A 14,828-nucleotide genomic window follows, 5' to 3' on the forward strand; every position below is an offset into this window, starting at 1 on the left:
GAGGCCACATCGGGTGCAGCGGATGCAATAGATGATGTGTGTGGAGGTACAGGTGAACTTGTGGCACATTGCAGGCAGGGCATTCCAAGCCCTTATCACTCCCTGTGTAAAGAACCTGCCTCTGACGTTTGTTTTAAATCTATCACCCCTCAATTTGTAGTTATGCCCCTTTGTACAAGCTGACGTCATCATCCTAGGAAAAAGACGTTCACTGCCTACCCTATCTAATCCTCTGATAATCTTGTATGTCTCTATTAAATCCCCTCTTAGCCTTCTTCTTTCCAATGAGAACAGACCAAAGTTTCTCAGCCTTTCCTCATAAGACCTTCCCTCCAGACCAGGCAACATCCTGGTAAATCCTCTCTGCATCTTTTCCAATACTTCCACATCCGTCCTGTAATGAGGCACCCAGAACTGTACATAATATTCCAAGTGCAATCGCACTAGCGTTCTGTATAGTTGCAACATGATATTGCGGCTCCAGAACTCAGTGCCTCTACCAATGAAACCTAAGACATTGTGTACCTTCTTAACAGCACTATCAATCTGGGTGTCAACTTTCAGCGATCAATGTACATGAACTCCAAGATCCCTCTGCACATCCACACTACCAAGAATCTTTCCATTGACCCAGTACTCTGCCTTCCTGTTATTCCTCCCAAAGTGAACACATTTACCTGAATTGAACTCCATTTTCCACTTCTCAGCCCAATTCTGCAGTTTATCCAAGTCCCCCTGCAACCTGTAATATTCTTCCAAACTGTCCACTATTCCACCGACTTTAGTGTTATCTGCAAATTTACTAATCCATCCACCTATGCCTGCGTCTTTGTCATTTATAAAAATGACAAATAGCAGTGGTCACAAAACAGATCCTTGTGGCACACCACTAGTAACTGGACTCCAGGCTGAATATTTTCCATCAACCACCACTCGGTGCCTTCTTTCAGAAAGCCAGTTTCTAATCCAAACTACTAAATCACCCTCAAATCCATGCCTCTGCATTTTCTCCAACAACCTACCATTTGGAACCTTATCAAAGGCTTTATTGAAGTCCATGTACAACATGTCAACTGCCCTACCCCCATACACGATTGGTCACTTTCTCAAAAAACTCATTGAGGTTTGTAAGACATGACCTGCCCTTGACGAAACCATGTTGACTATCTGAAATCAAATAGTTGCTTGCTGGATGATTATAAAGCTTATCTCTTATAATCCTTTCCAAAACCTTTCCTACAACGGAAAGTAAGGCTCACTGGTCTATAATTACCTGGGTCATCTCTACTGCCCTTTTTGAACAAGGGCACAACATTTGCAATCCTCCTGTCCTCTGGTACTAAACCTGTAGACAATGATGACTCAAAGATCAAAGCCAAAGGCTCTGCTATCTCCTCTCTAGCTTCCCAGAGAATCCTCGGATAAATCCCATCCGACCCCAGGTCTTGTCTACTTTCACTCCTTCTAGAATTGATAACACCTCTTCGTAACTAACCTCGATCATTTCTAGTCTAATATCTCGTATCTCATTCTTCTCCTCTACAATATTCTCATATGCTCCTCTTTCTGCATTTTTTCAATGATAAAGCCAATTATAGTGTCTCTTTGTATTCCAGAAGTCTTCAGCTATGAGGTGTTTTGCATGGTTACATCATCAATCCCACATGCCTAATGGTCTCAGTATCTCATTAAGGGTTAAACCAAGGTTAGATGCTTATGCCAGTCATCTTAACCAGGTCAAAATCCTCTATCCTTTCCTGGTACTTTGTGCATTTGCCAATTGTAAGAGTCTTGACCTTTCCTGCATTATTATTGTGCAGCACTCTTGCTGCTGCCTACAGCCCTTACATTGCTGTTCTAGCCTATCAATACAGGCCTGGGCTGCTTCCCTGTCTCTGACTGCCTTTCTTTCATTTGAATAAGCCTTTTCATATTGGGAATGGAACTGACCCATGGACCATGTTTTCCTGTACTCTGGTGTCCAAGCTTTAGATTTGCCAATTTATCAATTTGCCTATTTGCTCTCACAGTGATCTAACCTCAACTGGTTGGATGGGGAATCTTCTAGGCCGCATGCTATTGCTGTTGATATGGTTATCTTAATGGCCTTCTTTCCTAATTTGTCATGCATTTCTTACCATATGTCTTGGGCTATGGAACCTGTGGTCCAGAGTCAGTCTGGTCTGCTGTAGAATACTGTCCATTTGGGCCTCTTTTTATTGTCCAAGAGTGTCCTCCTATGCTGGATAAGGGAACACTTACTGCATTTTGCTAGCGAGCATACTATTGTTGGGTCCTTTTCTGGATCTCTCTTCCATGTTATCAAGGTATGGGAGTGGCTATATTGGAGTAAAGCTTCAGCTATATTTAAGATTTCTGAGGCCATGATCAAGATCTTTGTATCCTCACTAGCCACTGGACAGGTCCTGGAGGACTGGCGAGTAGCTAATGTTGTTCCTCTGTTCAAGAAGGCAAATAGGGATAACCCAGGAGACCATAGTCATTGACTCTTACATTGGTGGTTGAGAAGTTATTGGAGAGAATTCATAGGGATAGGATTTACATGCATTTGGAAATGCATGGCTTTATTAGGGACAATGAACATGGCTTTGTGTGGGGGAGGTCATGTCTTACTAACTTGAAGTTTTCAAGGAGGTGACAAAGGTGATTGAAGCTAGAGCAGTGGATGTTATCAACATGGATTTTAGTTAGGCTTTCGACAACATCCCTCATGGTAGGCTCATTCAGAAACTTAAGATGCATGGGACCCATGGTGATTTAGCTGCTTTGATTCAGAATTATCTTGCCCATAGAAGACAGAAGGTAATTATGGAAGGGTGTTTTTCAGGCTGGAGGTCCATGACTTAGTGGTGTTCCACAGAGATCCATCCTGGGACCTCTGCTGTTTGATATATAGAAATAAATGACTTGGATAAAAATGTAGATGGGTAGATTAGTAAATTGCAGACAACACACAGGTTATGGGTAGTGTAGAAAGTTGTCAAAGGATACATCAGGATATAGATCTGTTTCAGATATGGGCAGAGAATTGGCAGATGCAATTTAATCCAGGTAAGTGTCAGGTGCTGCTCTTTTGGAGATCAAATGTTAAGGAAAAGTATACAGTTATTGGCAGGATCTTGAACAGCATTGGTGTACAGAGCAAACTTGGGGTTCAAATCCATTGCTCCCTGAAAGTGTCCACGTAAATTTAGGGTGGAAAAGAGGGCATATGGCACACTTAAATATATTGGTTGTGGAATTGTGTCCAAGAATCAGGATGACTCATGTTGTTAGACTTTGGTTAGGGCACATTTAGAGGGTTGTGTTCAACTCTAGTTGCCACTTTACAGGAAGAATAAGGAGGCTTTGGAGAGGGTGCAGAAGACCAGGATGCTACCTGAATTAGAGGGTTTGAGCTAGAAAAACTCAGGTTGTTTTACCTGGAGTCGCGGAAGCTGAAGGAAGACTTGATAGAAGTCTATAACATTATGAGGTGCATAGGTAGGATTGATGGTCAGTGTCTTTTTACCAGAGTTGAAATAATAGGGGCATACATTTAAGGTGAGAGGGGGAAAAGTTCAAAGGAGATGTGAGGGGCAAGTTTTTTAGCCAGAGAGTGGTAGGAGTCCGGAAAGTACTGTCAGGGGCTGTGGTGGAGGCAGATCTGATGGGGGTGTTTTAGAGACTTTTAGTTAAGAAATGGAGGGATATAGACCAAGGGCAGGCAGAAGGGATCAGTGTAATTTAGCGTCATGTTCAATGCAACATTGCGGGCTGAAGAGACTGTTCCTGTGGTGTACTGTTCTATGTTCTAATTTCTTGTTGCAGCCTCTCTAAGTCTTAAGACAGGTGGAACTAGAGCATGGTGATCCCTTCTAACACTACTCAGAGATAGGTCTTTGACCCCATCCTCTGGCCTGGCTGTAGAATTTCGCATACCTGTGTATTGCATCTATCCCTAGATCCTTGACTCAATATCTGCTGCATGTTCCAGCTGCTCTTTAAAACGCCTGGCAGTCATTTTGATTGGAGTAGTGGAGTATGTGAGGGTACCAAGAGCTGCCAATGACTTTAGGATTCCCACACAAAATGTAAACCCCTGTTCTCCTCGAAGTTGACTTGCTCAGATTTTCTGTATCACCTTTTACAGCTCATGCTTTGTTTGCTATGGCTCCTGTAGAACACCTATTTGATGAGCCAATTTCAGGGCAGCTGCCTGTATCCTCAGTTACTCACTTAAATCCTGGTTTTCAAGTGAGGTATTACTCTTTTAATTACAAATAAGGCTGAATTCTGAGGATAAAGTGAGGACTGCAGATGCCGGAGTGTCAGAGTCGAAACGTGTGGCACAGGAAAAGCACAGCAGGTCAGGCAGCATCCGAGGAACAGGAGTGTCAATGTTTTGGGCATAAGCCCTTCAGGAACGACGAAGGGCTTATGCCCAAAATGTCAACACTCCTGCTCCTCGAATGCTATCTGACTTGCTGTGATTTTTCCAGCACTACAGTTTTGAACGCTGAATTCTGAGGATACCAGCCTGGTGGGCTCGACTTCAAGGGACCCGATGGTCACTTCTTATTGAAGCCCACCTAGGGATGTAAACTGTTGTTTAGACTCTCCTTAAAATAAGTTAGACATCTCTAAGCAGAATGCTATGAATGAATTTGCCAAGGTGTTTCACAACACTGAACCAGTCAAATCATTACCGAATTAAACCAATACCAAATTAAACAGTCTCAACTTTACAAGGAAACAATTTACAATAACCTTTAGTGCTAAACAATGCTATCCCTAATCCTATTCTGGGACTTTGTCAAGTGCTTTATTAAATTTCATGGCAACAATATCTGCTGCGCTACCCTCATTAATCCTTCTTTATGAACAGAGATGTTCATTTTCCAATCTAATGAGACGTTGGCTGAATTTAGAGAATCATCCTCCATAGTGATTGATGTTAGTAGGTCTACACACAACTCCCACAATGGAGTTCCAACCTTTATTGTTTCCTCTCTATTTACAAGTCTTGGTTTCTTAAAGTGGATGATGTCATTTTCAGTTCTTTATTTCAAGGGAAGGTAGATAGGATCTAAATTGATGTGATTATTGATGGAGTTCTGGTTAGAATGTCATGCCTCTAAGAATTCTCATGCGTGTCTTTGTTTCGCGTGTCCTAGGATGTGTGTGACGTCCTTCTTTGTCTGTATGTATGGAAGCTAGTGATAATGGGTCATGTCTTTTGATGGCTAGTTGGTGTTCGTATATCCTGGTGGCAAGTTTCCTGCTTGCTTGTCTGATGTAGTGTTTTTTACAGTTCTTGTATAGTATCTTGTAAATGACGTTAGTTTTGCTGATGGTATCTAATGGATCCTTTAGGTTCATTAGTCACCGTTTAAAGGTGTTGGTAGGTTTGTGGGCTACCATGATGCCAAGGGGTCTGAGTAGTCTGGAAGTCTTTGATATAAGGTAATGTGGCTACAGTTTTTGGTTGCGTTGTGTCTGCTTGTTTGGGTTTGTAGACTTCCAAACTACTCAGACCCCTTGGTATCACGGTAACCCACAAATCAACCAAAACACTTAATCAGTGGCTAATGAACTGAAATGATCAATTAGATACCTTCAGCAAAATTAATGTCATTTACAAGAAGCCATACAAGAACTGTAAAAAAAAATCAGACAAACAAGCAGGAAACTTGCCACCAGGATACCCGAACACCAACTAGCCATCAAAAGACACGGCCCACTATCACTAGTTTCCATACATACAGACAAAAAAGAACACCACTTTGACTGGGACAACACACACATCCTAGAACAGGTGAAACAAAGACACACAGGAGAATCTTAGAGGCATGGCACTCTAACCAGAGCTCCATCAATAATCACATCGATTTAGATCGTATCTACATTCCCTTGAAAAAAAAAACTGGAAATGACATTGCCCACCTTATGGAACCAAGACCTATAAATGGAGTGGTGGGACATATCACCAGCGCTTCACCGGAGTCACTCACCAATAATGTTACCTAGTATGATGGCGAAACGTCTGAAAACAAATCCTCCAGCTCAGCGAGCTAACTCACATACTTATCGTCAACCTGAGCTACAAATCTTCTCAAAAATCATTATCGTCAACTATTTCCTAGCTTCTCTAGCTTCTGAAATGCCACGTGTCCTTGAATTTTCAGGCCCTAGCCTTGTCAGCTTGCAGCCTTGTCACTGTGATGGCTATCAGCTCATACGTATTTACATTTGAGCTGTCAATTCATCTTTTTATTATGATTGCAATGCATATTCAGATACAGAGCCTTTAACTCTGTTTAAACAAAAACATACTTTTGCAATCTTTGGTCTTATCTGCTAGCACACTCTCAAGTTTGTGCACTCTGTCCCTTCCTGCCAAACTGATTATACTTCCCTTATTACTACCTTGCTCTGTTGCCTTATTTTTCCCTCTTTAATTTATCACAGCCTCTCAGACTTGACTCTTCACCTCACTATTAGGATTAAAGCCCACTGGTCTCAGCATGATTCAGACAATCCCAACATTACAGCTCTCACTTTCCGAGTACTGATGCCAGGGACCTATGAATCAAAAGGCCATTCCTGATGAAGGACTTATGCCCGAAACATCGAATTTCCTGTTCCTTGGATGCTGCCTTACCTGCTGTGCTTTTCCAGCAACACATTTTCAGCCCTGTGGATCAAAAGTTAATTCTACTCCATAGACCACTGCGTTTTACATTAAGTTCTGTAACCATATTTAACCCCATTTATTGAATTGAGTGGACCAGGCTGGATAGTTTCTTTAGGTGCTGGTGCTGATCTCCAGGCCCTCCTGTTTTCCGCTCTACCTCCATACTGAACTATAATTCCTAGATTAAATGCAGTAAACCAACAGCCAATGTTCACTTATCATTTGCCTGCAGAATCTTGACAATCAAACCTAAACCTTCTGATCTAAAGTATTATGAAATACAAGATAAAAATGAACTATCCTACAATCAATGTAAAGTTGAACAGACATTATGATAGACAGTATCAATATGCCAATTAACAGCAGAAATAGGCAATTTGGTCTCTTGAATGTGTTTCACCATTTGATCATGGCTAGTCAGATTCCAGCTCCTCTTCCTGCACCTAAATCTGATACTCTTTGACTCTCTTGTTAGTCAAGAATAAATCCACCTTGACTTGAAAATCCATACCCCTGCTTCCATTGTTCTCTGGAGGTAGAGCATTCCACTACACTCTGAAAACAAACTCATCATCTATATCTTAAATAGGAGAGCCCTTATTTTGAACCTCTGTTCCTTTTTGCTAGGAACATCATTCTGTCTAAAAGTAATATGGTTTTTCTGTACCATTCCTAACAGAAAGCCGACGAATGCGAAGAGACACTGTGGACATTGCGGGAGTTATTAATAATCATAAGAAGATGCTGAGGGAAAAAGTCCAGTACATCACTGAATACACAAGCAAGCCAGGTGAAAAGATCTTGCTAACAGAGAATTTCACCAACCTTTGGATAACTGAAGGCGACTGCAACTCGATTCCCCAAAGACATGAGGTGATGGATATTGAAGCTATGTCCAAGCAGGAAAGGTCTGGTGCCCGTTCCATTGACTACACAGAAATATTCGTCTGTTCGCTGCAGCAATCCCGGCCACCAAGGATCACCTTAACCAAGGGATTGGCGGGAATTGGGAAAACTATCTGTGTGCATAAGTTTGTTTATGATTGGAGTAATGGCTCGGCGGGCTTGGACTTTGACTTCCTGTTCATGTTCCCGTTCCGGGAACTCAATCTGCTGACAGAAAGTAAACTCAGCATCAGCCAACTGGTCCAGAGATACTACCCTCACACTGGGGACACGGCAACCTTCTTAAAGGACACCAACATCAAATGTCTCTTCATCTTTGATGGCTTGGATGAAAGTCGTCTCTGCTTGGATTTCAATAAAAGCCCCGAATATGCTGATGTCGAGCACATGATGAAACTCCATGTTCTCCTCGTGAATTTAATTAAAGGAACCCTGCTTTCCCATGCCTCCGTTTGGATAACGGCCCGCCCTGCAGCTGCCCGCCAAATCCCAGCTGCTTACATTGACAGACTGACGGAAATTCAAGGGTTTCGAGATGAAGAGAAAGAGGAATACTTTCGCAAAAAATGCAAAGGAAGGGCGGATATGATTTTGTCCAATATAATGAGGCAACCTAGCCTTTTCACCATGTGCTATGTCCCAGCTTTCTGTTGGATTCTGGCCACTGTCCTGCTACATGCCATGAAATCTTGCAGTGAGACCGACATCCACCAACATATCCCCAGAACCATCACTGAGGTCTACAGCAACTTCTTGATTGTGATGATAATGTACCACCAAGATAAGCAGAGCCACGGGGTAACTGAGAGGGAAAAGGTCAGTGACTTGCTGCAAGCTAAGCGCCCAGTCATTCTGAACCTGGGAAGGTTGGCTTTCCATTGTCTGAAAGTCCAGAAGCTGGTCTTCCATCAAAGGGACATGGAGTCATTTAGGGTAGACCTATCTCTGCTATGTGATGGCTTTTGCAAAGAGATCCTCCTCCAAGACGAGCCTATCTTTCAGCACAAGGCTTATGCCTTCATACACCTGACAATGCAGGAGTATTTTGCTGCCCTGTATGTTTTCCTTCAGCACCACATGGGCCAGCACCCAAACCCACTGGCAAAGGGGCTGATGACGAAGTTGCGAGGCCTAGTCTCCCGTCCCAGCTTTTCTGATGTTTGTAAAAGTGCATGCAAGAAAGCAGTGTGGAGTCAAAATGGGCACCTGGATATGTTTTTCCGCTTCCTCTGTGGCCTGTCAACAGAAAAGAACCTCCAACTTTTGCAGGGTCTGTCGAGCCAGGGGGTGAGCGACGGCGAGGACGCCACACGGACTGCAGCCTACATCAAGAGAACTTTACACAGGGACATTCCTGCGGAACGATGCCTGAACCTGTTCTATTGCTTAAATGAGCTGAACGATGGCTGTATAGTCGACAAACTGAAGCAATCTCTAAGGGAAGGAGCTCTGGCGACTCGAGACCTGGAAGCGGCTGAATACTCGGCCATAGCGTTTGTGCTCCAAGCATCGAACTCCGACATGGAGGAGTTCAATATAGCTGATTACAACCTCTCTGACGAACTGCTCTGGAGGTTGCTGCCTGTTGCGAAACTATTCAGAAAAGTGAAGTACGTCATTTCCCTTGAAATTTGAATGAAAGGATCTCATCATCCTTTCATATGTGGATACACAATTATACATACAATTAATATCACTTGTCTTAATATCAACTGTTCTTCACCAGTTGTGTAATATCACCATTCATGTTTATACAATTATAAATATAATTGGGAGATTTTATTTTTTGCTGTTTCTGAAGTCACAAATTATTCTGATGTCACACTGGGAATTACAATTGGCCTAGGTTTTTAAATTTCTTGTCATGTTGGAACATGGCATAGAGTAAAAACCTTCTTTGGAGTTAAAACAAGCTATAGTTCATTGATCTCCTGATTTTCTCTGATACAGAAATAGCATGCTTTGGTCTAGGTACATTAATGTATTCAAAGTTTGGGAGAAGATTTGTAGCTCAGGTGCTCGTTGTTGTGGTTCTGTTCGCCGAGCTGGGAATTTATGTTGCAAACGTTTCGTCCCCTGTCTAGGTGACATCCTCAGTGCTTGGGAGCCTCCTGTGAAGCCCTTCTGTGATGTTTCCTCCGGCATTTATAGTGGTTTGAATCTGCTGCTTCCGGTTGTCAGTTCCAGCTGTCTGCTGCAGTGGCCGGGTATATTGGGTCCAGGTCTATGTGTTTGTTGATAGAATCTGTGGATGAGTGCCATGGCATGGACCCGATATACCGGCCACTGCAGCGGACAGCTGGAACTGACAACCGGAAGTGGCAGAGACAAACCACTATAAATGCCGGAGGAAACTTCACAGAAGTGCTTCACAGGAGGCTCCCAAGCACTGAGGATGTCACCTAGACAGGGAACGAAACGTTTGCAACAAAAACTCCCAACTCGGCGAACAGAACCACAACAATATATTAATGTGTGTGCTACGTGCTGCTAATTTGGTTGTATGTATACTTCTAGTTAACGAGAACAGAATTTTGCTGCAATTGCAAATGTGCAGAAGATTCTTCCAGTGTTCTTCAGTTTTCAGACTTTCTACTAAATTGGAACACTGGCTTTGAAATAACTCCATTGAGGCTGGTATCCTGTCATCAAGTCACTTTTTATTTAGACGTTAGACTCCCTACAGTGTGGAAACTGGCCCTTCGGCCCAACCAGTCTACACCGACCCTCCAAAGAGTAACTCACCTGGACCCATTTCCCTCTAATGTGCCTAACACTATGGACAATTTAGCATGGTCAATTCACCTGACCTGCACATCTATGGATTGTGGGAGGAAACTGGAGCACCTGGAGGAAACCTATGCAGACACGGGGAGAATGTGCAAACTCCACTCAGAGAGTCGCCCGAGGCTGGAATTGAACCTGGGACCCTAGTGCTGTGAGGCTGCAGTGCTAACCACTGAGCCACCATGCCGCCCCACGTCGAAGTTCTTGACACTCATTCAGCTCTCTCAGATTTAACTCTTAGAGTGAACACAACTTCTGACACTCCTGTGTATCTGTCAGCCAGGGCTCCTTGATAGGGACTGTTAACCTGGTCCAATCAGGGAAGTCCTATTCTATGAGGTCCACTTGGGTGACCTCATTACAATCACTATACCATTCTCCATCTGAGTCCAGTTCTTTTGTTTTTAGCTCCTCCTGGAGTCACTTTCTCATCGGGTCAGGTTCCTCCAACTCTGCCACTGATACGGGTGACATGTAGCACATCTTGCACCTGGAGTATCTCAGAAGAAATTCATTCTCCATTCCAGGCAGCAAAAGCATCAAGGCAGCAACATCTGCCAAGCTCATCTCAGATTCCATCCAGACACCTTCCACACTTGATGGAGAGGGAGAACCCACGGGTTGTGGAACAAATGGAAATGTATCCTGTTTTGCTCCTGTACCATTTGCAAGTTTCCAGCTTTCATTTGATACATAGATAGGAACCAGGACAGTCTGGTATCTAGTGAAGCTGTAGGTTGTTTCTTTGAGCCTGCCTTCAATGTTTGGACTGTTCTTTCTGCCGGACCATTGGGTGATGGATGGAATGGTGCTGTCTTCATATGATGAATAACATTCAAATTTAGGAAATGCTCCACTGGTAAATGGTGGCCAGTTATCTGTCACTGGAAGAGTGCCCAGAAAATCTGAAACCATTACAGACTCTTCCAGTGGCAGTATCACTACTGGTGTATCTGCCAATGGGAGGCAGCTCAATGCAAGCTGGACAACCCCCCCTGCCAGCTTTGTATATAAGTCCTCCATGCAAGACATTGGGTAGTTATCCAGTTGTGAAAAATGGTTTACAATTTGTATAAAAGGCAAATTGACCCATTGGCTTCGCAATCAGGGTTATGACTAGTGCTGCCCATTCTTCAAACTGTGTTGGTTTGATGATTCCTTCGCTTTCCAGCCTTCTGATTTCTACCTCTACTTTTGCCCGTAAGGCAAATGGCACTGGTCAGGCTTTAAGGAATTGTAGAATTGCTTCCTGGTCAACATGCAAGGTGGCCTTAGCTGCTTTGGTAGTCCCTAGACCTTTCTGAAAAACCTTGGGTATTTAATAAGGACGTTACTCATGTAATAATTTTCTAATTGAAAGAATGTTAAGCCATTGTGAATTGTCCTCAGCTGATTTTGCCCTATTCTGTTTGGGTCCAACCCTTTTACACCAATCAATGGTAATTGCACCATCTGCTTCTCATAAGAGACCAGAATGGAAGTTGTACCCTTAATCTGCACAGGTTCCCCAGTGTAAGATTACAGTCTAATTAAGATCTTGTGCAAACTTGATGGCTGGAGTGCAGAACAAATTTTGTTAAGACTTCTGCGGTCACTGATACAGCCGCACCCGTATTGACCTCCATTAGATCTGGGTGACTGTTTAACCAGACATTTATTTTTATTAATTCTGATTCAGATGCTGCTAAGCAATTTAACTGTTCCAAACAATATGGACTTACCAAGGTGTGCACTCTTCTAGGTACAAGCCTATGAGTTCTCTTACTCAATTTAGTTAACCTAGCCTGATCTTGAAGAAACTCTCAACATCTCATTAGGAGTTACACCAAAGTCACATGCCTGTTGTCTTAACCTGGTCAAAAACCCTGAAATGGTTTCATCTGGTTCTAGAATTGCTGAGTAAAACTGACAGTGTATCAGAATTAGAGGAGACTTGTAACTGTAATGTTCCTTAACTAAATCTGCCTATGCTTGAAAGATGCATCAGGAAGAATTCCTAATGACCAAAAAAGACTACAGCTCCGCAAGCTGTTGGGAGGATTACCAGTTGATTTTCGTCTACCCCAATGTCATTTGCACAAAAACAAATTGCATTCTTTCCACATACTGGGCCCTGTTTTCAACAGCCGGCTTGAATGAGTCAAGCTTCCCAAAAAGAACAACATGATGCCAGAAATGCTTACTAAACTCAAAGAAGACCATTGCGAACAAATGTCCTCAGGGACATGCTTTTCTCTCATTGCCTGAAATAACTCCACAGAGGCTGGTATTCCTTCACCAAGAAACCCTTTATTTACACATGTAAAGTCCCTGACACTGATCCTGCTCTCTCAGAGCCAGCTCTGAGTGACCAGAACCTCTGATACCCCTGTTTATTAATTAGGGCACTCATATTGAACCATTGACCCTCTATAGTATGGAAACAGGCTATTTAGTCCAGCAAGTCCACACCGACTCCCTGAAGAGCATCCCATTCAGACTCACTATCCTATCCACATGACATTGCACTTTCCATGGCTCATCCACCTAACTAACACATCTGTAGACAGTAAGGGCAACTTAGCATAGCAGATCCACCTACCCTGCACATCTTTGGACTGTGGGAGAAAACCGGAGCACTCAAAGAAAACCCACGCAGACATGAGAATGTGCAAGCTCCAAAAAGGCAGTCATCCGAGGCTGGAATGGGACCCAGGTTCCTGGTGCTGTGAGGCAACAGCATTACTCACTGAGCCACTGTGCCACCCTCATTCTATGAAGTTCACCTGGCTAACCTCATTACAATCACTACAGCCTTGTAGTGAAGAAAGAGATTTATCCTTCTTGTACTTTAAACATGCCCTCATCCTTAAAGTTTTAACATTTATGGATGTGGTCCCAAATATGACTGCAATGCCTTCCACTACCCCTTGCAACTGCAAACATAATTACATTAGGATTATCCAAGTAAGCACAATATTACAGATAAAACAAATGAAAGCCTTCAAGAAAAACTCAAATTTTTTTGGAGAAACTGAACAGGTCTGGTAGCATCTGGAGGGTCAAAGAGTCATAGAGATGTACAGCAAGGAAACAAACCCTTCGGTCCGACTTGTCCATGCTGACCATATATCCTAACCCAATCTAGTCCCATTTGCCAGCACATGGCCAGTTTCCCTCTAAATCCTTCCTATTCATATACCCATCCAGATGCCTTTTAAATGCTGTAACTGCACCAGCCTCCAACACTTTGTCTGGCAGCTCATTACATACATGCACCACCCTCTGTGTGAAAACATTGGCCCTTAGGTCCCTTTTAAATCTTTCCCTTCTCACTTTAAACCTATGCCCTTTAGTTTTGGACTCCCCCACCCCAGGGTGTCTATTTACCCTATCCATGTCCCTCATGATTTTATAAACTTTTATAAGGTCACCCCTCAGCGTAATGTTTTGAATGCGGTGATTCTTCAATTGCTGTACTAGAATTTAAAAGTTTCTCTTCAATTTTAAGGGTACAACAATCCAGTTGAAATTGAAATAAGGATATTTATTAACGCCGTAAGATATTTGAAGCATAACACGTTATTTCAAAGGATGCAAATTCGATGGCTATTTCAATGCTATTGTTATTTTATGACTTTGGGTTTTAACTTTGATAAAAATACATTAATATTTAATTTTCATTTCTCGCTACATTAGGTTAGTTAATAAAGACATAACAAAGCATCTGGTGAACTTTCTCGGAGCTCTCCTGATTCTATCCAAAAGTCAAGTTCAGGAACTTTGGTAAGAGAATGACAGTCTTTTAACCTTGTGAGATGATACAGTGGTGGCACTCTGGTTCTCCTTTCATAACTGTACACCACAGTGCACTTACCATCATAACAAAGTCAGTTCCCTACCTTAAAGTGATTTTGGGTTCAGATCACCGTAATTTTACAGGGACGGAGTGTCATCTGTTGGAATTTATATGACAATTCTGAAGGGCAGAGGAATGATGGCAGGGCAACTAGGCATGGAGAGATTCAAGCTGCAAATGTGTTGCTGGTTAAAGCACAGCAGGTTAGGCAGCATCTCAGGAATAGAGAATTCGACGTTTCGAGCATAAGCCCTTCATCAAATTCCTGATGAAGGGCTTATGCTCGAAACGTCGAATTCTCTATTCCTGAGATGCTGCCTAACCTGCTGTGCTTTAACCAGCAACACATTTGCAGCTGTGATCTCCAGCATCTGCAGACCTCATTTTTTACATGGAGAGATTCAATCCCAGGATTAGAATAATGTATGGTAGAAAATACAAAATGAATGTACCCAACTGAACAATAACAACAAATTCCACTTGGCTAAGTTTAAAAAGACAAGGAATGATTTGAAATTGCAAGGCTCATTCTTGATCATACATCAATGTATTTTAAACTAGACAAACCTGAGCAGATTTCAGGTTGGAGTGTTAGTAAAG

General features: G+C 42.7%; 1 protein-coding gene and 1 long non-coding RNA gene across 3 annotated transcripts in view; one reads left to right on the plus strand and one right to left on the minus strand.

Annotated features, from left to right (window-relative positions):
• LOC132831251 (uncharacterized) overlaps nt 1–9,165 on the minus strand; it is a 33,472-nt gene extending 24,307 nt beyond the window's left edge. The window contains exon 1 of the long non-coding RNA XR_009646482.1: nt 7,523–9,165. This is a non-coding gene — a long non-coding RNA (uncharacterized LOC132831251). The remainder of the gene's footprint in view (nt 1–7,522) is intronic.
• LOC132831249 (NACHT, LRR and PYD domains-containing protein 3-like) overlaps nt 1–14,828 on the plus strand; it is a 131,243-nt gene that overhangs the window by 39,458 nt on the left and 76,957 nt on the right. For both annotated transcript variants that reach the window (XM_060849263.1, XM_060849264.1), the window contains 2 exons: nt 7,377–9,213; nt 14,069–14,155. In XM_060849263.1, the coding sequence (XP_060705246.1) occupies nt 7,377–9,213; nt 14,069–14,155 (1,924 nt within the window). The remainder of the gene's footprint in view (nt 1–7,376; nt 9,214–14,068; nt 14,156–14,828) is intronic.

The sequence above is a fragment of the Hemiscyllium ocellatum genome, chromosome 33 (assembly GCF_020745735.1).
Source record: "Hemiscyllium ocellatum isolate sHemOce1 chromosome 33, sHemOce1.pat.X.cur, whole genome shotgun sequence".
NCBI classification, from domain to species: Eukaryota; Metazoa; Chordata; class Chondrichthyes; order Orectolobiformes; family Hemiscylliidae; genus Hemiscyllium; species Hemiscyllium ocellatum.